The 23,969-nt window shown below is 38.8% G+C and overlaps 1 protein-coding gene and 1 pseudogene across 1 annotated transcript in view; both read right to left on the bottom strand.

Moving 5' to 3' along the window:
- The window catches only part of SMAP2 (small ArfGAP2), a 43,317-nt gene that overhangs the window by 1,386 nt on the left and 17,962 nt on the right, over nt 1–23,969 (bottom strand). The window contains exons 2-9 of the mRNA XM_019737165.3: nt 17,043–17,176; nt 15,710–15,795; nt 14,639–14,717; nt 11,491–11,577; nt 10,388–10,469; nt 9,257–9,366; nt 8,279–8,444; nt 7,529–7,845 (exon numbers count right to left, since the gene is read on the bottom strand). Coding sequence (XP_019592724.2) covers nt 7,529–7,845; nt 8,279–8,444; nt 9,257–9,366; nt 10,388–10,469; nt 11,491–11,577; nt 14,639–14,717; nt 15,710–15,795; nt 17,043–17,176 — 1,061 coding nt within the window. The remainder of the gene's footprint in view (nt 1–7,528; nt 7,846–8,278; nt 8,445–9,256; nt 9,367–10,387; nt 10,470–11,490; nt 11,578–14,638; nt 14,718–15,709; nt 15,796–17,042; nt 17,177–23,969) is intronic.
- On the bottom strand, nt 3–3,079 carry LOC109450140 (small ribosomal subunit protein mS35 pseudogene; annotated as a pseudogene).

Genomic DNA, 23,969 nt, shown 5'->3' with positions numbered 1-23,969 from the left:
AAGGGAGAGAGGAGACTTTCAGACCAGGATGTGGGCATGCAGCCAATTAGTGCAAAAGGCAGAGGAGGAGTCCTTCTGTCTGCGGGGAGCAGGAGAGTGAGAGACAAAGGGGAACTCTGTTATGGTACATAATTGCCCTGAACCTTAAGAGATCGTTTCAAGGACACCAGACCATGTAAATGAAGGACTTTTCAGAAGAGAGATGTTGACAGAGCCTAATGCTCAGAGAAGGAAAGAAGGGATCTTGGAGCCAGTCAACATAAAAGCAGCCTGAGAAATTAGCGTCTTTTTCCTTTCCAGGATCTCCTTCTAAATAGAAGGGGCCTATTGTTAACTTGCTGTAGCCAACCCTCAGAGTACAGAGAAACCCCCACGCCAGTGCCCCTGTCTTATCTCCACCAGGGAGTTATTACTGTCAGGGAAAGTGCTGTGAACATTCAAGTAGAGAGAAAAAGGAAGAAAAAGAAACTGGACTGTTCAGAATGAGCAAATGAAAGCAAAAAACAAAACAAAAAACACCAATGTCTCTTCAGTGCATGAGAAGGGAAGATGTTGGGAGAAAAGAGTCAGTGGAGTAAGGCCTGACTGGGGTTAGTGTAGGGCCTCTTTATGAATTAGGCTGAAAGACTAGCCTCTGGCAGTGAACAGAAGAAACAACTTATCAAAGAAATGTGCCTTAAATTTCCTAAGCCTAGTACATTTTCTATATAAGTTCTTTTTCTTTAGGATGCCTATTTTTCTTCCACCAACTTTTAAATAAAATTTCAAGTTTACAGAAAAGTTGAAAGAATACTACAATGGAACTCAAATATCCCTGCCTTTTTTTTTTAACATTTTCAACTTTATATCAAGTTAGATAACAATTACAGATAGATTATAAAATTAATAAATCAAGCCGATTTTTCTACATAATTCACATCAGATTTAATAGCCTCTTCGCTGATTCCTTGTATTAAGAAGAAAGGGTATTTTCATTGCCCCCCTCATTCTTAAGACTGACTACAGACTTTCTGTAATCTTCAACTTCTTTAGTATCAAGGAGCTTTTCTTTATTTACTTCCAGATTTTTCTCTGCAGCTTTAAATTTGCAAGTGTTTCTAGGATATTTTTTCTGAGGAGCTATTTTTCCATATGTACTCTTCCATGTGTGCTTCAGTCTTATTTTCTCCCATTCTTCAGTTTTCCAAGACTCATGGTATAAAACTGTTGGCAGATACGTTGCATAATCATAATTCTGTCTCTTTAAAGGGCACCTATTTGTCTTGAGGTAAGCACATCTATGCTGTGAGCTTGCAGTGTTGCTCGCCTACAAGTTTAGCAAGTTTCTTCTTTGCATGATCATCTGAATTCAAACAGGAAAGTTTAACCCTCAATGTTACTACTTCTGCGTTGGGGTTTCAAATGGATGGTCCTGATGAAACACAATCAGCTGTGTCAATTTCAATTGGAAAATGCTTCACACATTTCTTTCTCATCACTGTCTCGTGCAGGTGGCCACTCAGTGCAGAGATCTCTAAGAGCCGCACAGAAGTCAAACGCAGAAAATTGGGGATCTTTAAAGTCCTAGATTTATCTCCTTTGCCATGGGCACTGGATCACCAATTTGATCAGGAAGAGGTACTGCCGAGGGTTTCAATGATGCTGCAACAGGGTAAAACTAGGCCAGTCCGAGTCAACGGCCATTTTCTCGGTCCTAGGAAGTAGTGCCTCTCTTCTCAGGGGCCTTGCAGATTTGGATGGTCTTTCTATAGTACACAGGCTTGGTTTCTGGGCAAGAGCAGCTGGAGACACGGTGGTGAAGAAAGCATGCAGGGTCCTGGCTCCTGGCTGCAGGGCCAGCCGCGCGGGGAACGCAGCAGCCTCCGTGACTCCGAAGACGACAAGCCTTAGAGGACGAGCGCAGTCCCGCATCAAGGGAGGGGTCCTATATGTCCCTTTTTTAAATTCAACAATGGTTAGCATTTTGCTATATTTTCTCTCTGGGATTTATGAATTATAAACTTTTAAAAATTTTGATGAGCACTGAAAATTGCAGAGATTGTGACATTTCGCCGGTTAAGTCAGAATGCATCTCATAAGAAAGAACACTTTTCCTGGAACCACAATCAATTAACATGCTCAAGAAATTTAAGATCAATAGAACATTCTAGTATGCATTTCATTGTCACATCTCTTTAATCTAGAACAGTTCTCCCACCACATTTTTCTTTGTTTTCCCCTGGCATTGTTTTAAGAATCCAGGCCACTTACATATATTTTGCAGAAAATCTTTCAATTTGAATTTATCTCACGTTCTCTTGTGATTGGATCAAGGTTAAATATTTTTGGCAAGAATTCCATGTATGTGATATTGTGCCCTTCTTAAGTCTTAGTACAAGATACTAGAAATCACATGACATTAATTTGTCCCATTGTTGGTAATTTCACTTGGCTAAGGTAGTAGCCTGTAGGGAAGATGTTAAGTTAAAAAAATTTGCTTTCATTGGTTGATGTGAGCTTTTGTCTATTAGCTGTTATCTGTTCCTGTATATGGGGTGATTTCTGTGCCGTGATCAGGAGTGGAGTAAATTCCCCCTTTGGTCTCATTCTCCCGAGCAGGGGAGATGTGAGATGAGGCTACTGTTCTGCCTGTGTTGTGAGGTGATGGTTAACTTAGGGTTAAAAGGAATTCTGGATCAGGGGTTGAGAGAATTGCCTCTTTGTTCTGTCTGTTTCGCCCGCGTCAGCAGAAGAAGTGAAGTAGCTAAGTTATATCAGGATGACGTGACAGGCACGTTGCCAGGCTTTGGAAGGCCCTGGGCTGATGGTCCCAAGCAGGAACAGTAGATGTTGCTTGACCGGATGAACTAGCCCTTCAGCCGGATAAACAACATTTTTATCACAGTAACTGCCGGACCCTCCAGGAACTGGCCATTCCCGGAGGGGGAGGCAGGAACAAGGAGCTTGGCTCTAAGGTACGTTTTTAAAAGGCTAGATAAGACAAACCTCAGTTTGCTGTATAATTTTGGTCATTTGGTCATTTGTTATTGGTGATTCTTCATCATTTTAACATTTTGGAAACTTCCAGCAACATGCAGCTTACAACACCCAGAGACGTCCTGACTTCCAGCTGCAGACCTGGTGAGGTCTGGCTGGTTGCCGACCTCTCCAGTGTTGTTCCCCATGGATAGCCTTCTTGAAAACTGTTAACATTTTAGAAGCTTGTAGGCACCTTGCAGCTTACAGCATCCGAAGGTGTCCTAACTTCCAAGCAACAACAGCCGCAACAACAACAGCAGCAATAACATTCTTGAGAACTTGTTAGCATCTTAAAAACTTATATGTACTTTACCACTGCCAATGGTCCATGTATATGTCAAATGGAATAAAAATGTTTGTTATAGAAGAAAAAAAAAACAACTTATATGCAGCTTGCAGCTTATAACATCAGAAGACGCCTTGACTTCTAGCAAACAACAACAACAACGCCAACAGCAGCAGCAGTCTTGGGGACTAACAAGCAGCGGTGTGGGAGATGCCTGAGTTTCTCTCAACTACAGACCTGGCAAGGTTTTGATTTATGACTTTTCCAGTGCTGTTCTCCCCTGGTTTGGTGAGCTTTTGGCATCTACTGTAATAGTTACTATCCTATAAAGCTTATTACCGCTTTTGGATATGCCTTATTGTTATTTGTGTCTTTAGCCAAGTGATTTTTGATCAATAGTAAACATGTTGAGGTCTCTTAAACTTATATGTATGTATACTCCTTTGACATGACATTGTTATCAATGTATATAGTTTAGTCTTAACCACCTTTACTTTCTGTCATTAGCACATTCTATTAATTGCCTTTGTATTTTGCTATTGCATATTGCTAAATAAATTGATTAGATATTGCTAAATAAGTAAATTCATTAGCTCCTCTCTAGCATGTCCTGCTCCTTCTTTCCTCCCGATTGTCAACATGGCCATGTTTTTTCATTGTAATGAATACATAATCTGAAGGGTATTTCTTTAAGAATGTGTGAATATTTTGTTCTTTCTACAATTATAAGTTGTCATTCTTCTATAAAGAAGGCTTTCCCTCTCTTTATCCCACACACATTAAAAAAAAACAACACACTATGGACTCATGAATTTTTTTTCCCTCAGTGTATTATAATCCACTAGTGTTATTCTTTTTTATGTTAAAATTGTCGCATATTTGACCAGTGGAAGCCTCTAGAAGTTGGCTCATTGTGTCTTTTTGACATGTTCCCATCCATTTTGCAGCACTTCAATACTTATATAAACAAAAAAGAATGAAAATAAGTGAATTAAAATCCCATCTATGAAAGCCAAAAAAAGAAGAGCAAAGTAAATAAAAAGAAAGCATATGGAAGGAAATAGTAAAGATAAACCATAAATTGAGGTAGAAAACAGAAAAATGTAGAACTAAGAAATAAACCAAAATCTTGGTTTTTTTTTTAAAAAAAAAAGTTAAAATAGATGGACCACTATTAACTGAACAAAGTATCAGGGGGAAGAAGTGCATAAACATACAAAATAAGAAATGACGAGACAGAAATAACCATTGAAACAGGAAACTGAAAAATCATGAGACTACTTGGCATAACTTTTGATAAATGAATTTGAAAACCTAGATGAAATGGATAATCTAGGTAAATACAGTTTTCCAAAAATGAATTCCATAGAAGAAACAGAGAAAGCAATCAAATACATAATTTCTATACAAAAAAGCCAAGACCCATACAATTTCACATGGGAATTAAAGCAAATCTTCAAAGACCAATAAATCATTCTAGGCTACAGAAAAAGGAACACATGACAATACTTTTATAAAGCTAGCATCACAGATACCTACGCCTGATAAAGACAGCATGTGCATGCACGCATGTGGCATTCATTCCTTTGCCCATCTCTTTATATTCAGACATTGAATCATTTTGTTTCACCTGCATTTTTTGTATCTAGTATAAAATAGGTATTGCTTTGTGAGCCAATTTGAACATCTTTTTCTTTTAAGAGAAGAGCTGCCTATTGATATGACTGATATGTTTGGTCTCAATTCTATTGTTTTTACTGTGTTTCTATTTGCTGTCCTTTGTAGTCTATGTATTCTATTTTGTTGCAAAAAAAAATTCCTTTGTTTTTTAGAAAGTCTCTTTTTTTTTTTGTTCTAGTAATACTTTCATACTAACACTTTTTATACTATCTTTGGTCACCTTTATTCTGTATTCAGACTTCCACTATTTGGTTTGTTACATCTTTTGACTTCCACATAATTTCCAATGCAACAATCAATTTATTCTACTTTCCCCCTTTTTCTCCTCTACCTCCCTATTATTTTCAGTTGTGTTGTTTGTCAGAATACAACATATATTCTTCCACCCTTGTCATCACCTTTGTTTTAGTCTTAGATTCACAATTAAACCTTCAATCAACCATCAGTCCTTCACCCAAAATGTCCCCAGTCATCTCTTAGTTGAATGAAGCTTATCTTCTGGTAAATTCCTCAGGAAAGACTTGTATGATATTCCCTGATTTCTTGCATATTTGTGTGTGGTTTTTTTTGTAATAGCCTTTATACCTGAAGAATAGCTTGGTTGGCTATAAAACACTTGTTTTACATGTACTTAAGTGTCTTAAAAATACTACTCTCATTGTCTTTCTGTATGTTGCTATTAGGAAGTCTAATGTCAACCTGAGTGTTCTTTTTTCTTTGTAAACGACAGATTTTGAGGGGTGGGAGGTAAGGAGAGGGTTGGAGCCCTGAAAATTCTTCTTGTCTATAAAGTCTAAAAGTTTACTGGGGTATGCATTAGAGTTGACCATTCTAGTCAATTTTTCCAGATACACAGTGGACTTTTTCAATATTACATGTTTTTATTTCTATAAAGTTTTCTTATATTATAGTTTTTAATATACTAATTCTGTTCCACTATTTCGTTTTTCTCCTTTGGGAGTCTCCAAATATATGTGTCAGGCTCTTGGCCTAATTTCCATATTATTTTCTCTCTGATTCTTTTTACTACTTTCTATATTTAATTTTCATTCTCTTAGCTCTTTCATGCCTTTCTTCAATACCAAATATATTTTCAGCTAAATCTGATCTCTCCTGGCTAATTTGTAATTCAGTCTTTATTTCTGAGTTCAGTACATTTTCATAACTTTCAGGTTTTTGCCCATTTTGATTCTAAGTTTTTGATTTTCTGATTCGAGCTGTTTTGTCTTATCTGTAAGTGTTTGTTAAAGGACATTTAGTGAATGAACTAATCAGAGACAGTTTTGGAAACATGGAGGAGAAACAGAGGGTTGCTAGAGGGGCGGGGGGGTGGGGATAAGGGGAAGGTGAGAGGTTTTGAAAAATAGTCGGTAACCACAAGATGGTCATGGGGGTTTGAAAATTAATTTGGGGAACGTACAGAGGGACAGTGGATGGGGGGAGGGGGGTTCACACAGTGTGAGGGATATAAATGATAAACGTCTAAGTTTTGCTTTGTCTTGTGCACCTGAAACTAATTAAAAAAAAAAAAGAAAAAAAAGAAAAAGGACATTTAATTCAGGTTGGTGGACTGCATAAGTTTTCTTCTGCTTCATGACTGTTTTTGGGGGGAGAATTTTTATTTCCTAAAATGTTTTTATCTTCATTTTCTATTGTGTTCTCGTAGTAGTTTTGTATGACTATCATCTGCCACTTTCTGTTTATTTTGTACTGCCTTACTTTTTCTGAATCAGCACTAATACAGATAGGTGTGAGGGTTTGGAGAGGCTTACTAGATTTCTTACTTCAAGAGCACCTTCTTTTGTAAGTACAGTGAAACGACTATGGCGGGAGAAGGATGGTGTATTTCTGATTTTGTGATTACCATTTCCATCTCTCATTTCTTACTTTCCCTTCACCACCATGTCTCCAAATAGCACATTCTCATTATAAGTCATCCCCATCTCCCCTAGAAGCAATGCTTTTCCAAGGCTACCATCTATAATCCTATATATTTCAATCCCTTAGTTTTGATTCTCCAAGTAACCAGAGTTCTAATCTACCAGGTCTCAGACCTATTCCTAGCATGGCTCCAATCAGCGTAGGTCTTTCTCTTTTTCTAGGGGGTGATTTTATCTATGTTCTGTCACCGCTAGCTTCCTGCTTCCTCTCTTTTCACAGTTTCCTCTATGATGCTGGCCCTGATTTAGGTGTTTATATGCTTAAATCTGAAGTCTGTAATATTTTATCTACTAGATGAGGTAGTCATGGGTAATGGGTGGTTTTATTTGTGCTCCTTATTTATCTGTATAGGTTGTTTTCGTTTTGATGGATGTGTGAAGAAATTTAGAGTTAGGCAGTTATTACCCTTATTCTATAGGAACCCAGAACTCCTCAGAAAGTCTGACTGTGATAGACCTTCTAGGGGGAAAAAAAGGAAACCTAAGAATGTCTCTTGTGTTATCCCATCTACATTAGGATTCAGAGGATAAGGGAGAAACACCAAGTGAGGGGGCCTTGAGGAAGTCTCAAAACTCTTGTTTCGAGTTCAATGGGGCAGCTTACCTGAGTAAGGTTCCATTGAAGCTGCTGAGCTGGCTGAACCCCATACATAGTCTGGGGCATAGCTGCCATGCCTGCCATGTAGCCAGCCTGCTGGGTAGTCATCATTCCATTTGGCACACCCATCATTGATGCCTGCATGCCACCCATATAGCCTGCAGGCATGGCCATGGGGGCAACCATCCCAGAAGCTCCTGGCTGAGCTACCATGCCTACTGGTGGGGGCATCATGCTCCCCATTATGCTGTTAGGAGGTGCAACCCCAGGGAAGCTGGGGTAGGCTGTAGGATATGCCATCTGAGCAGGAGCCATGAACATTGCTGCCAAGAAAACATATGTATACATCTGTTACAAGGAAAGCGTAAAATTCTGTCCAAAGTCTCACTGGCTACTCCTTTCCAGCCTGAACTTCTCAGGACTACTCAACTCAGAATGCTCTTTTACACAGTAAAACAGACGGACTCCTTACAAGACTTGCTATGGCCCACCTGTGGGTGACTGACCTCGCCACTTCCCTTTCTGGTCTAGGCCCAGACCTTGAATCAGATTTCATTCATAGAGTCGTGACATCACTCTCCACAGACGTATCTACTGATATTCTGTGGCTTCACAAGAATTGTCACTCGTGTTCAGGCTTGTGTGGAGCATGATGTCCCAGCCCCCAAAGCAACTACCCCGTCACAACAAACAATCCTTGCATGTAAGTCTTCATGGCTCTATCTGCCATTTTGCCATGACCCCCACGAAACCTACCTTGGGCAGGCATTTGAGGTGTCTGGGATCCATACAGTGAAAGGATAGAGTCTTTAGAGAGCTGTTTCTTGCCTGTTTCTTCTGATTTGTTCCCTGGCTCTGGAAACAGGTTCAGATTTTCAGGAACAGAGCCGGCACTCCCTGCAGTTGGCATGGAACCTACAACCTTCGGACAAAGAGGGCAGGGGGAGAATTGGAATGGTCCTCAAGGGGGTCTCTGGAAGGACCTCCCTCATCTCTCTGCTGCTTCTAACACTTGCAATAAGAATTCATGGCTCAAGTAAATAGCCATGACTTTTTTACCCTACAAATATCTGAAAATACCTGACAGTTAAGCTCTAGTACGATTTTTTGTTCTTTAGCAAAACAATGGGATTTGGTAAAAAAATTAAAAATGAACAATAAATAAATAAAAACAACCTACAAATGATGCCGCCCGAAAGAAATGAGTTTAGATCCCAGTGTAGCCATTTACTAGTTGTATATCGAAAGGCTAGTTACATAACTTTTCTGAACTAATGTTTCCTCAGCTATAAAATATCCACTTTGCAGGGCTGCAGTGAAGATTTTAAATCATAAATGAAATATACAAAATGATACACAAACACTGTGCCTGGTGCATAACAGGTATTCCACAAACGGTAGCCATCAAATGTTTCAAGTCTCTCATTATCTACAAATTCTCTGGCAATAACTCAGGCTGAGGAGTTGACCTAAAGTATCAATCAGCCTTTATAATCTGATATACCCTAGATAGAAATCCACTCAAAGGGCCCACCCTTGCTGGGCAGGAGACAAAATAGAATGAATAGCAATCTTAGGCTGTAACAGAGACAACACAGTGTTAAGGGAAGAATCAGGAATCCAGAAAACCAAAGTCCAGTTCCACCAAGGAAGCATGACTTGGTTCTATGATTAAGTTATCAAAATCCCTCTTTTCAGAATATTCTTTAATCCTAAGGAGCCCATAAGACTTACCTTTCTAGGAACCGAAGAAGAAGGGGACGAAACAGAGGCCAAAAGATCTAAATCCTTCTCTAGGGTATTGCTGGTCTTACTGTTAGTAATGGAGCAGGCCACAGGAGCATCTGGAAAGAGAGATCAAAGTTAAAATGTAGCACTGCTCATTAAGCCCACGCCTTCCCTCTATTCTAGACACAAAGCTGACAGATCAGGCCCATATACTCCACTATGGATCTGGAAATCTGTGCTTCTGAAACCACTTAGCTTGGATGGGGCATCTCAGAAGAGGCCTCACCCCACACTTCCAAGAGCACTCTGGAGAAGCCAGCAGCCCAGCTGTCAGGCACAGGGCAGGAGAAACCCAGGCCTGAAGGCTGCATCAGCACCACAGCAAGGGGGATGGCTGGCTTCCTTCTGGCCATCTGAGGGGCAAAGCTGTGTAGGACCCATTTTTAGAGAGAAATGAAAGGTATAGAATGAGAAGTCTAAGGAGCCATTAACCTAAATCAGTAGAAATGGACTGAAATAAAGTACAACCACCAGTACTGTGAAAGGTAAAGAACAGGCTCTATTTCTGAAAGGGGTAGAATCACTAGTTCAGGGTTTCAAAGGTTTAGAGAAAAATGACCACAAGGTAATCGGCCATCTCAGAAACAGGTGGCACCTAAAAACTGAGCGGGATGGGGGCCGGGCTCACAGGTGCTGTTTTCGGAAAATTGCTAACATTTACTGAGTGCGTACGATGTGCCGGGCAAGGGGCTAAGAGCTTTAGAGGCATTGTCTCATCTCATTCTTCCAATAACACCTTTGAAGTAGAGACTTATCATCGTCCCTGCACAGACACAAAAGTAATGTTCAAAGGTTAAGTGAACTACCCAAGGTCACATAACAGTAAGTGGCAGAGTTGGGACTCTGGCTCCCAAGGCCATGCTTTTAACCACTACACTGTACGGTCACTCTGAAAACAGCACAGTAAACACTTCCTTAGCACAGTGCTCAGCTGTAAAACAACAGGAAGAACATGAGAGAACAATCTTAGTGACAAAGACACAAACTGAAGACTCCCATCTCTATGTATCTTCCCATGATCAGAGAGAATTCATCAAAACTTGTAAGATTATGGGAGTGGAAAAGTCTAACTCTTACCAAGGCCCAACAAATCCATGACAGGTGCTGTGGATTTCGGGGAGCTTTTCCGAGGTAGCTGTGGGTCTTCTTTTTTCTGTGGCTAAGGTGAAAATATGTTACAGGAAGAAATAAACAGGTGTTTTGACCCCTTTTTTCCCCTCTACTGTAAAGCCACAGATACTCTTGTGGTATGATTGCTGTTATTCAAAGAGAGTTATCAAAGAAACAAAACTCAGGAAGTGTCAGGTGAAAGAATCAAGTCAGGAGGCACGAGGGCATAAATTAAACCTAAAGTGAAAAACAAAGATATCATCTGTGCTTGTTTGGCTTTCTGAAGAGACAGATCTTTCTGAAACCAAGACAACCACAGATCAGGGGATCCAACAGAAGTAGCAGTTTTTGGTTCCAGGAAAAACCAAGAATAAAGGTAGGTGTCTGATGGTGCAAGAGCTGAGAGCCAACAAATCTCCCAGTGATTAGAAGACCTTTAATATCGAAAGGGAGATCAGTTTAAAGATTACCTGATTGATTCTGCCAATGTCACTAGTTCTGCAGACAGTGTGATTCGGAATGATGATATAAGACTCTTCCTTAAGCAAATAGTACAAAGTCCCCTCTCCCAAGATTCCAAGTTCTTATATTACAGTATCTACTACTATAGCCACAATATGTCCTGTGGAAAGAGAAAGGTGTCTACTTCAATGTGACAGAGGAAGAATATAAGAAGTGACTGTTTAAAATGGATTAATATGGCCCGGCTTTTGGACTATTCTTGACTGCCACAGGAAATGAGGTACAGAAGGTCTACCAAGAGAAGGACTAATGTGGAGATATAGTATCTGCTCAGAAGGTGTCACATGGCCTTGGCATTCTGGCATGGAACGTGCCTTTTGCTCAAATGGGACAGATGCAGTTCCCAAGCTCCGATCTGGCCCCAAAGAGAAGTGTTACAGAGCAGATTAGGCAACAATAAGAATGGAAAAGAAGCAGAAATGGCAGCAGGTGATTTAATCTAAATGTGGAACCCTTTAGCCCCAGGTGCAATATGCTATCAACCCCACCACACACACACACAAACACACCTGAGGCCATCCACACAATGCAAATACTCTCCCACTTACCATTTTCACTTTCTCAAAAACAACAGGTTCCATTTTTTTCTCTGGTGCTGGTTCACTCCCTCTTTTCCACTTGTCATCTTTTTCTTTCTATGATTTTACAAAAAAGACAAAGAACACAGGCCCAATGGTAACTAACAGTTTGATAAATTATCATTCCAAAAAGGATACAGAAAATCCCTATTGAATCTGATGCTAGAGTCTGACAAGCTTGGTGGTTTCTAGGTGTGGGCATGAGAGCTGGCCTCAATGCTCTAAAAGGCATCCTTCAAATATCTAAAGACCTGCCCTCCTTGTTCTGTCTTACGACTCTTGACATGTACAGTTTACGCGATCTACAGAGGATAACACATTTCACTAGTCTGTTGCCCCTTTTTTACTCAAGTTTAACTTGCTCATGCTTTGAGGGGTCCCCCCTCTTCTTGGTATACCAGTGAATAAGTTCACGTTCATCTAACTCGGCATATATCCTTTGTGATTTTATCAATTCAATCATCTCTCTTGTTAAAAATGAGAAAATAAACTGTAATTTCAAGCTTAAAGATGAGAAAAACTAAAATCAAGGAAATAAGGCAAAAAAGAGTAAAAGGATTAAAGTATCCCTTTTAGGGTGTCCTGAATGAGTTGCCTATCAATCAAAAAGCACATCAAAATAAAATATTAGAAAGTCTCTCGGTTTTTGTTACTTTTGGGGGCAGTTTCATAATACGTTCATAGATTATAATATTACTGGTCACATTTTTAACATCAAATAAACATCTAAATGTAAAACAGAGGCACAAAGTAAACTAAAAAACACAGGCACATGGAGGCACATACAGCATACATATGAAAATGTTTGACCTTGCTAGTGCTCAAAAAGTGCAAATTAAAATGCATTTTTCTGGGGAAATCTTAATAATACCTAAAGTTGGTAGACATGAAGTAAAACTAGTACTCTTATACAATGCTGAGAAAACAGTATAAAATAATAGTATAACTTCTGGAAAGTATATTGACAAATGTATGAAACACAAATACTGAATCCCTTTGACCTAGATAATACCATATATTATATCTTAAGGAAATATGGAAGAGGTTATATGCACCAATAAATATAACCCAGAATTATTTATGCCGAAGAAAAACTTAAATCACAACCTTTATGACATAGAAGGAGAACAATAAAATAAATTGTAATCTAGCTACTCATTGAACAATGATGCAACAATTAAAAATTATGAAAACAATGTAAGTAACATAAAAAGGCATGATATGTTAAGTTGAATGAAAGTAGGAGACATTCCACGTAACTGTATTACAACTGTGCTGCCAAAAAGTAACAACAAAGAAAAAGAGGGACCATACCAAGATGACAATCATTACTAAAGAGAAGAGTAAGCATGGATTTTCCATTTTAATTTTCTTATTTTCTGTAAAATATTATAATCACAAAGATGCAGCTATGTCTCTTTCACAGATAGTATATAACACATTAATATGGGACACTTTATTGCTTGAAGTTAAAAATGTTTCATCCATCCATTAAAAAAGAATACTCTTTAATTAACAAAACTAGTTTCTTTCCAATTTGATATTAAATGTCTTGACTAAGCAAATATTAATTCTTGGCATATAAATATTCACAAGGATATTTTTAAAAATCTAAGCACATCAAATTTAAAAAAGAATTGAAATAGCTATTTGGTAAACAGGAAGTATTTCCTTCCTAAATGAGAACAGCCAGTGAGTAAAATAGGCTGTTTTCATGGGCACAACACATAAGAAACAATTATAAACGAGCACTGTCTTCATACAGCAACAATTCCCACCTCCTCCATCTTCGGGATTACCTCAGATACCCTTTTCTCATCTCATCTAATTTCATATCTTCAGGTACAATGACCATAGTTTTCTACAAATAAAAGGAAATGTATGTGTTTGGGTTTCAAACCCTTTTTGATGATACCATCCAAGCCATAGCTATACACTGGGTTACACTTTCTTGGAACAGTTATGATAATTTCCATGTCCCTTTTCTGGATAACTATGAGGTAAGAGTCCTTCACAGTAAATTGAGAAGGAATTATTTTTACCTAACTACATGTATTACCTTGCACCTACTTGCCTGTATTGAAATTCACCTACCAGTTAATGCCTTTTCACACAACCTCAAAAGATCAATTTGGAGCTGATTCCAACCAGCTTAACATTAAATTACCTGGAAAGGTTTAGAGCTCCATGTAAACTTAGTGATTTCACTGGCTAGTACATCTGCCATTAAAATAAATAACTAGATAGATGATAGATAGATAGATAGATAGATAGATAGATAGATAGATAGATAGATAGATAGACAGACAGACAGATAGATATAGATGGACAGAAAGACGTGACCTATGCTAGAACTGGAGAATCCCATACTCTATATACTTCTGAGGCTCAAGAAAAAGTTAAGTATTCCTAAACGAATTTACTGTAGAATCTTGTCAAAGCCTTTTTAAAGGTCTAAATAGTCATATTTACGGGTTCTCCTTTAGTTGTCACTAGTCAGGATTAATATTCTTCTTCTAGAAACCATGTTGTATTTCCTCCTGTATGTTATACTTGTCCTAGTTATCATACATTGTATTTCAGATTCTAGCCTCATGCCTAGGATGAAAAGTGTACTTAGCAACTGGTAGTCTCCTCCTAAAACCCTTCTCAGGAATAAGGGTGCCATTGGCGATCCATCCATCGACACACAGGAAATACACACTGGTCAAACTGAAGGAAACTTTGGTGATTTAATTACACCTAATTTTGTTGACTTCACATTTACAGAAAAAAAAAATTCATGTGTGAATTTTTCACACACACACACACAATATTATTGATCTGATAGGCCCATCATGTCCATTTGAAGAAATAATTTCAAACTGGGAATCACTAACATCCCAATACAGATCAAGACAAAGAACTCATTGACGGTTTGCCCTGTCCACTCCTGAGACCAAAGTTTGCTCTCCATCATATCTCATGGCCTTGACTCAGTTAACGGCTTTTTTCTACTTCTGTGTGTTTTTAAATGATAGTTTTTGAGCATGTTGGTAGCTGTTCTCCAAATTCTCCCCTGGCCTGGTTAATAAGCAAATTACTTATTATGAACAAAACTTGAAAGGTTTACACCAACCCTAAAGGCATTGATGTCCAGACTTCGGTCCATGTATTTCTTCTTCTCGTATTTATCTCGAATAAACCCCTCGACAGCTCTGCAAAAAGCTTATTAAGGATAAATTGAACAAATCTTTCCCAGTATGGCTATAAAAGGTCAATCTGTATCCCACAGAACCTCGTTCTCCTCTCTTCCTCCTGCCTGTTTGCCCCATATGGCTCCTGACTCTTCACACGCAACCTCCCTGACAAAAACTTGAAATGCTTCCTTCACAGTTGTTGCAGGGAATCCTACCTCCTCTGAGTTTCCTTCAGAGTAATGATAGCAACAAAGGGAGTCAATCTTCATATTGACATTAGAGGAGACTGTGGCTGTTCTGGAATACAGCAACAGTCAATTATCTATTTTAAAGCCCTTAGATCAACAGGCCTTAAACAAAGCCAACTGAGTATCCCTAAAAACTATAAACTCTTGCACCCCACTACCAGATTCTGACCAGTGGGTCCTCTGCAGGGCCCCAAATCTACATTTTAACAGGTTGTACCTGCACCAACCAAAAAGCAAACTCTAACAAGATAACATCGTGGACAAACCACATTTTGAGAAGCACTGCCTTCAGGGGGTTTGGTTTGTGAGCTGGATGCTATCCCATGTTGAGGGGGTGTGGGGAGAAAGTTATTAACTCGTCAACCACAGTTAATTCTTTTACACAGGACATAAAAAGACATTAAAAATGAATGGTAGTTTTGCTGATTCAATATAACACAGTTAACTATTTTTATCAAACAATCGTGTCAGACATCCAAAAACTATTGAAGATGTCACTTTACAGAAGAAGTCACAGTAAACCATCGCAGTCTTATTTCCTAAATGAGTCTTCCCCAGGTGATACAACCATTCTGACACTGAAAGTATACATATGCTGTTCGTATGTCTTGGCTGCAGGAGAGAGGGAAAGCAAGACTTTGACTAATCTACATAGATTAGATCTGGCCCTGCCCAGTGAGATCATAGGTCTTGAGTCTTATGTGACTCTCCCCAAAACACCAAAATACCACTCAGCCTTCTAAGTCGCTCCAGAAAAGATACGGGTCTATCTGAGGTCGCCGAAAGGTCTCAGGAAGGTAAGCTTCATAAAGTCGGTTTGCCTTTCCATTCCCCATCTCTTGCATGCACTGCAATCAGAGAGATGTGGAGACATGGAATGTCAGAACAGGAAAGAACTGAAAAACTTCCCACCCCACGGCAGCATTTTACAATTGAAGAACCAACCCAGAGTGGCAGAACCAAGATTTAAACCTGTGTATTCTGATTTCCAATCCATGATTCTCTCCACTGCACTCCCAAACATTTACCCCCACAGTTGTCTTTCCCACCCCACCCCCCCATGAGTTCCCTTTATTGAAAGATCTGACAAGATACAATTAATTCAGTAAACATTCAAGATCCCATTTGGAAGTCCAACACACACAGCTAACAGTCAAAATGTCTACATGGCAGGTAATCATCAGTGCCTAATCAAGCAGGCACTATGCAGGCAATAACTATATTCGGAGTTTACACTATTAATTAACCTATTTAGCTTTATTACCAATAAATGTGTTTCACACTAGGCTTTTGAAATAGACTCCTTAACACTTGAGGGATAAACCCCAAGATCTTTTTAAATCTCCAAATTCTCAAATACCTCCATGGCATGTAATTTCCTTCCTAAGATACACAATGAGGTGCAACTGAAAAATATAACTAACTTTTAATGAATCCATAAAAACAGTCTAAAGTATTCCTAAAGCCATGTCCTGGTGAAGAATAACCTCTTATTTCCACCATCAACTTTAGTAACTGGTTTGCTTTGGAGCTACTCTCTCCCTCCCTTCCCCTAATTTTTTTTTTTCAATTACTTTACAAAGTTTCAATGCAGGAAGAGAATAGAGAACAATGAAGCCACTTAGAGGTACCTATCTTAGGCCAGCGGGACTCACTAACTTAAGAGTCTCACTCCCCGCCCACCAACCTAATAGCAAGCAAGATTCACATATGCACTTTAGCAATAAAATATTATAAGTCCTATAAGGTTTTTTTGTTTGTTTGTTTTTAGAGAATATCTAAAACTATAGATGTTAGATCTGCAAATGCCAAGGGTCTTAGAAAATAATCCAAAAATCCCCCTTTACCCTTTCCTGGATCCATGGGGCACTAGACCACAGACTGTGTTTTAAAGTAGGTAAAATATAGGTAGAATAAACTGTATTTTAAATAGAAAGATTAAAAATGTCTCTATTAAGGTATGAGAATTTGATATAAGTGTTTGACAACTAAACTTTTCGTTGTCTTCACCTTTGTGCGGGTTTGAGTTTCCCCTGGAACTACTTTACCGCGGGCACATGGGAGCAGCTGAGCCATGCTTGTGCTGTGGGAGTACCTGAATCTGTTCCTGAGTCCACTGGTCGAGGTTAACGGATTTTACCCTGGATATGTGCACCCCCAGATTCCGGTGGATGCCAGCACATCGGATGCAGATGAACACACCAATGTTCCAGGAGGCCCACCGCGGCCCTGTGAAGTCAGGAACAGGCAATAAGGAACATTAGCACAACAGTCAAGGCCCACGCTATATATTTAGATTATCAGACACTTGTGCGAGAACGTACGTGAAAGAATTGTTACCACAATCACCTTTTTATTCGTTTTGTTCATTCCTCCATGGATCAGCTTTTTTTTTTTTTAAGCTTTTTTTTAAATAAGTGTACAATACAGTGGTTTTTAGTGTATTCACACGGTTGTGCAATCATCACCACTATCTAATTCCAGAATATTTTCATCACCCCAAAAAGAAATCTCAAACCCATTAGCAGTCACTCCCCATTTCCTCCCAACTCCTCTCCCCCAGCCCCACCCCTAGTCCCTTGCAACCACGAATCTAATTTTTGTCTCTATAGATTTATCAATTCTGGATATTTCATATAAATGGAATTATACAATATTTGGGCATTTGTGTATGAAGCAGCTTTTTACAGCATCTGATAATGAGTGTTGAAATACAGATATAATACTGTTACTCATATAAAGAAAAAAATCCCAGGAGAATAGTGCAAAGTTATATCACATTCTATTTAGTATCGTACATGAACAGCCCTCCCTTAAGAAATTCTTCAATGGTGGTGGGACCTGGATTCACATTTCCTATTAGGAAACAAGATATAGACATGCCACGTCGGCCCAAGGCTCAACCTGAAATTTAAAACTCTGTTTATCCTCCCCTCCCTACCAGGCCTATAAAATATGCATCCAGATTAACTTAATAGGATCCTTTCCCTTTCGGCTGATGTCCCTACTTTACCCAACTACAGAATCATCTAGATTCAAGATTGTCAAATAATAAAAAGATGACTGTTGACATCAAAAAGAAATCTCAGGTATATATTTTAATAAAAAACTATTACATAATCTCCCATCCCCTGCCAACTTTGCTCACTCTAATAATCACTCTGGAAAATTATAAAACTCCTCTTCATAGTTTTTATGCAGGAAAAAAGCAACTTACATGACACTTGCCAAAGACTTACTGAAAAAAGACTATCATTTCCTTCTCCATCATTCCACTAGGCAGCAATTTACCACATAAAGTAAGTATGATACCTAAGTTAGAGGTTGCAATAAAGAGGTGAAAAGACATGAACTGATTTTCTACAGAGATAAACAGAACCTGTGTTTGGAACACCTAAGGGCACAAGACTTCAATTCTGAGGGACGCAGACAACTTTTGGTTGGTCTGCAGGTTTTTGACAGCAGTTTTAATGAAGGAATGCTGGAATTGTATGGCAGATTATTCTTAGAAATTTGAATCCACAATTACTATAAACAAGAATGCAATTTTTTGACAAAGACATCATTCAGATACTATGGTAAATACTACAAATACAGAAGGCTCAAATCCTCCTTATAACCACCAGGTGGTGGTCTCTGCCTGAAATTTTATCCCAATACCTTCTTACCGTTATTGTCTCGATAAGCTCAGATTTATCTTCTAAAACGACCTTCAGTCCCTTCAGATTTGCACAGTAGGCCTGCCATATAGCTAATAAACACACAAATGATTCACATACTTCTTTTGGTGGCAGGGAGTTACGTAAACACAAAGAAAAACCTAAACAGATGTGAATGAGGTTTCATAGGGGGGCTGCATGTCTCTTTTAGGTTATCGTTTTCATAAAGGAACTCAGATAAGATCTAAGTTATATAGGATTAAAAACGGGACCAAAAGTTAATATCTCATGTTTTTTTACCATTTTCCCTTTGCTCTAGATTCTAAAACTCATGATAAGCTGGTTAAAAATATATTTGTTTGCCAACAAACTCAGAAGCAAAAAACACTAAAAGTTAGTGTGGAGCATGGAGAATAATCAATAATATTGTAATGGATAGTGCCAGGTGGGTACTAGACTAGACAGGGGGACCACTTTGTAAGTTATATAAATGTCTAACCACTATGCTGTACACCTAAAGCTAATGTAATTTTGAATGTCAACTGTAACTGAAAAATTTTTAGAAAAAAGTTTTTAAGAGTTGCAAAAAAAGTTGGCTATGGAATATCATGCTGTTTGCTTCTTGGCCATCTGTCTGGAGAAGATGATTCCCAATTCAGTAAGCCACTGTCACAACTGTGGAATTTCTCACAATCAAGACTCTGCCTCTGAGGAACACAAGACTAAGCCCTGAAGCTCTGGAGCAGCTAACAAGGCCGCAGTACAGAAACAGGCAGTAATATTTTCATGACCAGTCGGAGGAGAGGCTCCTTTGTCCCCCTCCCACATCCTTCCTACAACATTTTCCCAGTGAAATTGTGACAGTTCTATCCCAGACACTCAGCCTCCCTTCGTTTGAAGTCACTAGATTTATCAGTCAATAGCGGCATGCTCCATAAAAGATTCTGAAATTGGAGAAAAGGAAAACACAAGAGACAAAAGTTACTTATATGGCTGACAATGTGAGAAAATGGTGTCATTATTAAAAGTACAATCTTTGCAGCCAGAAAAAAATTTAGATGTCTATGTCACTTCCATCAATGATTAGCTGTGTCACCCTCAGAGAGATACTTCACTTTCCTAAGTCTCAGTTACCTCATTTATAAAATGTGTACAACAATATCTATCTCGCTGCTTAGAATGCAGAAGGGTAACAATAACAGAGCTACATATAAGGAAGAACATGTTATAGAATGAGGTTTCCAGAACCCATTTACGATTCATCTTCTTCATTGATAAGGGCTGGTTAACTCATTCATATACACCTACCAACACGATGGAACACGAGAGAAGGCTTCTTTTTAGGCAGGAATGAGTTCCAGCCCTAGAGTGTCAGCACCAAAGTTGACTGAATACCAGAAAGAAGAAATTTATCCTGGATCTAATTTCAAAGTCTTCTAGAAAACATGAAATTTTAAGCAGCTTCCTTTATCTCCCTCAAGATATTCCTTGAAAATAGACTCTCTGAACCCCCACCTGTTCTCCGTCTCTGCTATACACCCCGCCCCTGCCCTTGCGCCCACACGTGCCTCCACTGCACATACAAAGGCAGGCCCACAGCTGCCAACCTGACAAGCTTGGATTCCACAGCAGCTGGTATTGCTGCTACAAGGCCAGGCTACTGAAATCTGGTGGTACACTTGCCAATAGAAATAAATCAATTGGTCACGGCAACCAAGGAGGAAATATAAAAGATACCACTTTGAAGTTGAAAATGGAAAGAGACTCAGAGAGGAGATATTCAGAACAATTCTGAAAGCAAAGAGGAGAGACAAGTGATAGAAACTGGTAATGGTGAGCACAACACAAGAACAGGTCATGGCTACGTGAACACACTCAACAGGAGCCTAAGAGCAGGCGCAGGAAGCAGGAAGCAATATTTAAATTAACATCTAAACACTCTACAATAAAGAATCGGTGAAAATGAAGAAAGTATGTATATGGATGTGGTTGATGAGTCAAGAAGTCGACTGTAGTAAGCCGCGGCCCAGTATCAGGGAAATCTGGGCTTACACTGACAAGTTGCATGCGTTTTGGTAAGTCTCTCTAGGGCTTATGCCTCCATTTATAAAATGAAAAGCATATAAGTCATATCCAATTTACATTCAAATTCTGAACAGCTTCTACTGTCCAGTAACTACGAGTAACTACTGCTGCTCTGCTGCCAATCCCCTTTCTGCTAGAACTTCCCCTAACTCCAGAGCTGCTAGGCTTAGACGGGCTCTGAACTTGAGAAGTCAGCAGAGAGGAGAACTGGAGTTATAGATAGAGCTTGGAACTACTACTACAATAATTATAGCTGACTGGCCTCTAATCTATGGGGTTCCAAACAAGTAAGTGCTGAGGAAAAAAACTGACAAATCAATGGCTGTCCATACATAGAGGTGCTGGCGTCATGGAGCTGTAGAAAAGCTCTTCAACAGAAGGGCCAAGGAAGGGAGAGAAAATCTCTTCCATCTTATATCCAAGCCCTGTTGAATCTATCTTGGAACCTTTCCCAGAATCTATCCATCTCTACCTAGACCTTCTCATCTCTCACCTATAAGCATTCATTCTTTTAACATTATTTATTGAGTACCTACTATGGGCCAATCACTCTGCATGCTAGGTACTAGGGATACAAAAACAGAGAAAATAAAGATGATTTTCCTGATTCAAAGAGCTCACAGACAAACAATTAATTGGTCTCCAGACTCCCATCAGAATAATCTTTCTAAAACACAAATCTGTACAGATCTGGCCTCTGAATATAAACCTTTCCTGTAGTCTTATATAGAGAGGTGAAAATGTAAACTGATGCAAATTTTCTAAATGGCATATTACAAACAGCTCTCAATCTCTTGCCACAAAACGGGCTCTTCATTTTTCTCCATCTTAGTCAATTACACCTCCAACCATTCAAATGCATCAGAAATTTGATACCTCTCTCCTTCAACCCTCATATCTATACCATCACAAAGACCAAAATATCTCTCAAATCAGTATCTTTTCTCTCCACATGCCACACTACTTCTCTAATCCAAAATCATCAGATCTCTTGGATTAGTACAATAATCACCTAATGTCTCTCCCCTTTACTTTTACATTTCCTTCTTCCTCCAATCCCAAACCAAAGCCCTTCTCCACAAAACAGTCAACTTGAGCTCTTAAAAAAGCAAATGTGACCTTGTCATTCAGCTGCTGAAAACTCTTCTATGGAAGGATTCCTTGTCACTGTTGGATTGAAAAATAAAATCCTTAACGTGGTCTCCACCGTCTTATATGATCTGGCCCATGTCTACTGCCCCGGCCTCTCAACTCTGACGATACCAGCCTTCTTTCATTTCCTCAAAGCACCAACATATTCTTTACTTAGAGCTTTAGGACTTTATACATGCTGTTCCCACTACCTAAAAAGCGGTTCCCCAATCATCATCTACCACTTGTAGCCTGGTCAGCCCCTATATATCACAAAGGTCTCAGCTGAAAAGTTTCTTCCTAAAAGGAGCTTTTCTGGGCACCCCCTCCAATTTAGACCAGATTATAATCTCTCTTCCATCTTCACATTTTATTATGGGAAATTTCAAACACAAAAGCGGTGTATAATTAACCACCAGCTTCAGATTATCAACCTCTGGCCAATCTTGTTTCAGCTATACTCCCACCCACTTTCCCTCACCCCCAACCTTGGAATATTTTGAAACAAATCCCCAATATCATATCATTTCATATATATATATATATATATATATATATATATATATATATATATTCTCCAAAACATAAGAACTTTTTAAAGATTATAAACTGTTATTTGCCTTTCAATTTTTCTTTCTAAGTCGTACCACATGTTATAATACCATATATTTGTCTGATTGTTTAATATGTCTTTTCCACTAAACCATCAGTGCCATAAGAGCAGACATCACATCTGTGACATTCACTGTCATATTCACAGGATATAGCACACTTCCTCACACATAGCAGTGAGTCAAAATTTATTTAAAAAGTAATTAAAAGTAAGTAAATCCTTTGACTGCCCCCCCTCCTACCAGCTGTAAGAATTTATCAAGGAAACAACAGGTCAAGTACAAAGAAATATATTAAGAATGTTCATTAATATACTATATTAAGAATGTTTTAATAAAAGTTATAAAACATCAGCAGATTACATAAAGGAATTATGGTGTCACTATGCAATAGAGGCAATACTTTGTAGCTCTCTATTTCATACAGTGATGCCTCCATGTTAGCTTGTTGGAAATACAAATTCCTGGGCTCCACTCCAGACCTACTAAGTCAGAAACTCTAGGGGGAAGGCCCAACAATCTGTGTTTTAACAAGTTCTCATAATTCTGATGCATACTCAAGAAGAAAAAAAAGATCTCCATGTATATTAATTTTAAAATCGTTTTAAAACGGTACACACAGAACAATTCCATTTTTGTTTAAGAATGTGAATAAGTGTGTATGTATGCACAGAAAAAAATGTCTAGAATGATACATGTAAAATATTAAAAGCTGTTATTTCTGAGTAGTGGCGTTATGAAATTTCATATCTATTTTATTTTCTATATTTTTATCCACTCTCTGAATTGTTGGCAATGAACTTGTATTACTTTTGGAATGAGAACAAGACATTAAAGGTATTTTAAAAACAAAACAACACCAGTGTCCATGGCTCCTTACTGGCTGCAGGGTTAGGTGACACTCTGTATCATTACATATCAAGTCCTGTAAGGGCCTGTGCTTTCCACGTGCTGAGCAGGTCATCACTGTGAAACACGCCATGCACTCAAGCCCACTTTGCCTACACCATTCTCCCCCAATCACATGCTTGACAGACTCAAAATCTAGTCCACTGTCACCTCTTCTGTGAGTGCCTCCAATGGAATAAATCTTGACCTTCTCTATGGCTAAAAGTCCACTGTATGCTTTGCTCTACTAATACTTAATATCTTATTATAGTTAGTTCCTTACAGGTCTCTCTTGCCCTAAAAGACTGTGAGCTCTAGAAGGCAAGGATGACGCCCCTTCATCATTTATCCCAAGCAGCGCTTGTAAACAGTATATACAAAACAAGTATCTGTTAAATGAACTCAATAATAAGATTAAAGTATACATTGTTTCCCTGTTTTGGAAAATGAAGGGAGAAGGAGTTTTTAACACCTTGAAGTGAGGCTATCACACAGAAAAGGGAGTAGGTTACTCTGGTGAGGTTTCAAAGGCAGAACTAGCATCAATGAGTGGAAGCTGGTTTTAGCACACTCTGGGGAAGAATTTTCTAACAATTAAGGTTGTGCGAAAACAAATGTAGCATATCCAGAACTGACAGAAGCCCAGAA

The sequence above is a fragment of the Rhinolophus sinicus genome, chromosome 14 (assembly GCF_057876585.1).
Source record: "Rhinolophus sinicus isolate RSI-liver-muscle chromosome 14, RSI-T2T, whole genome shotgun sequence".
Taxonomy (NCBI): domain Eukaryota; kingdom Metazoa; phylum Chordata; class Mammalia; order Chiroptera; family Rhinolophidae; genus Rhinolophus; species Rhinolophus sinicus.
Note: the sequence above shows the minus strand (reverse complement) of the source record. Positions and strands in the feature narration are given on the sequence as shown.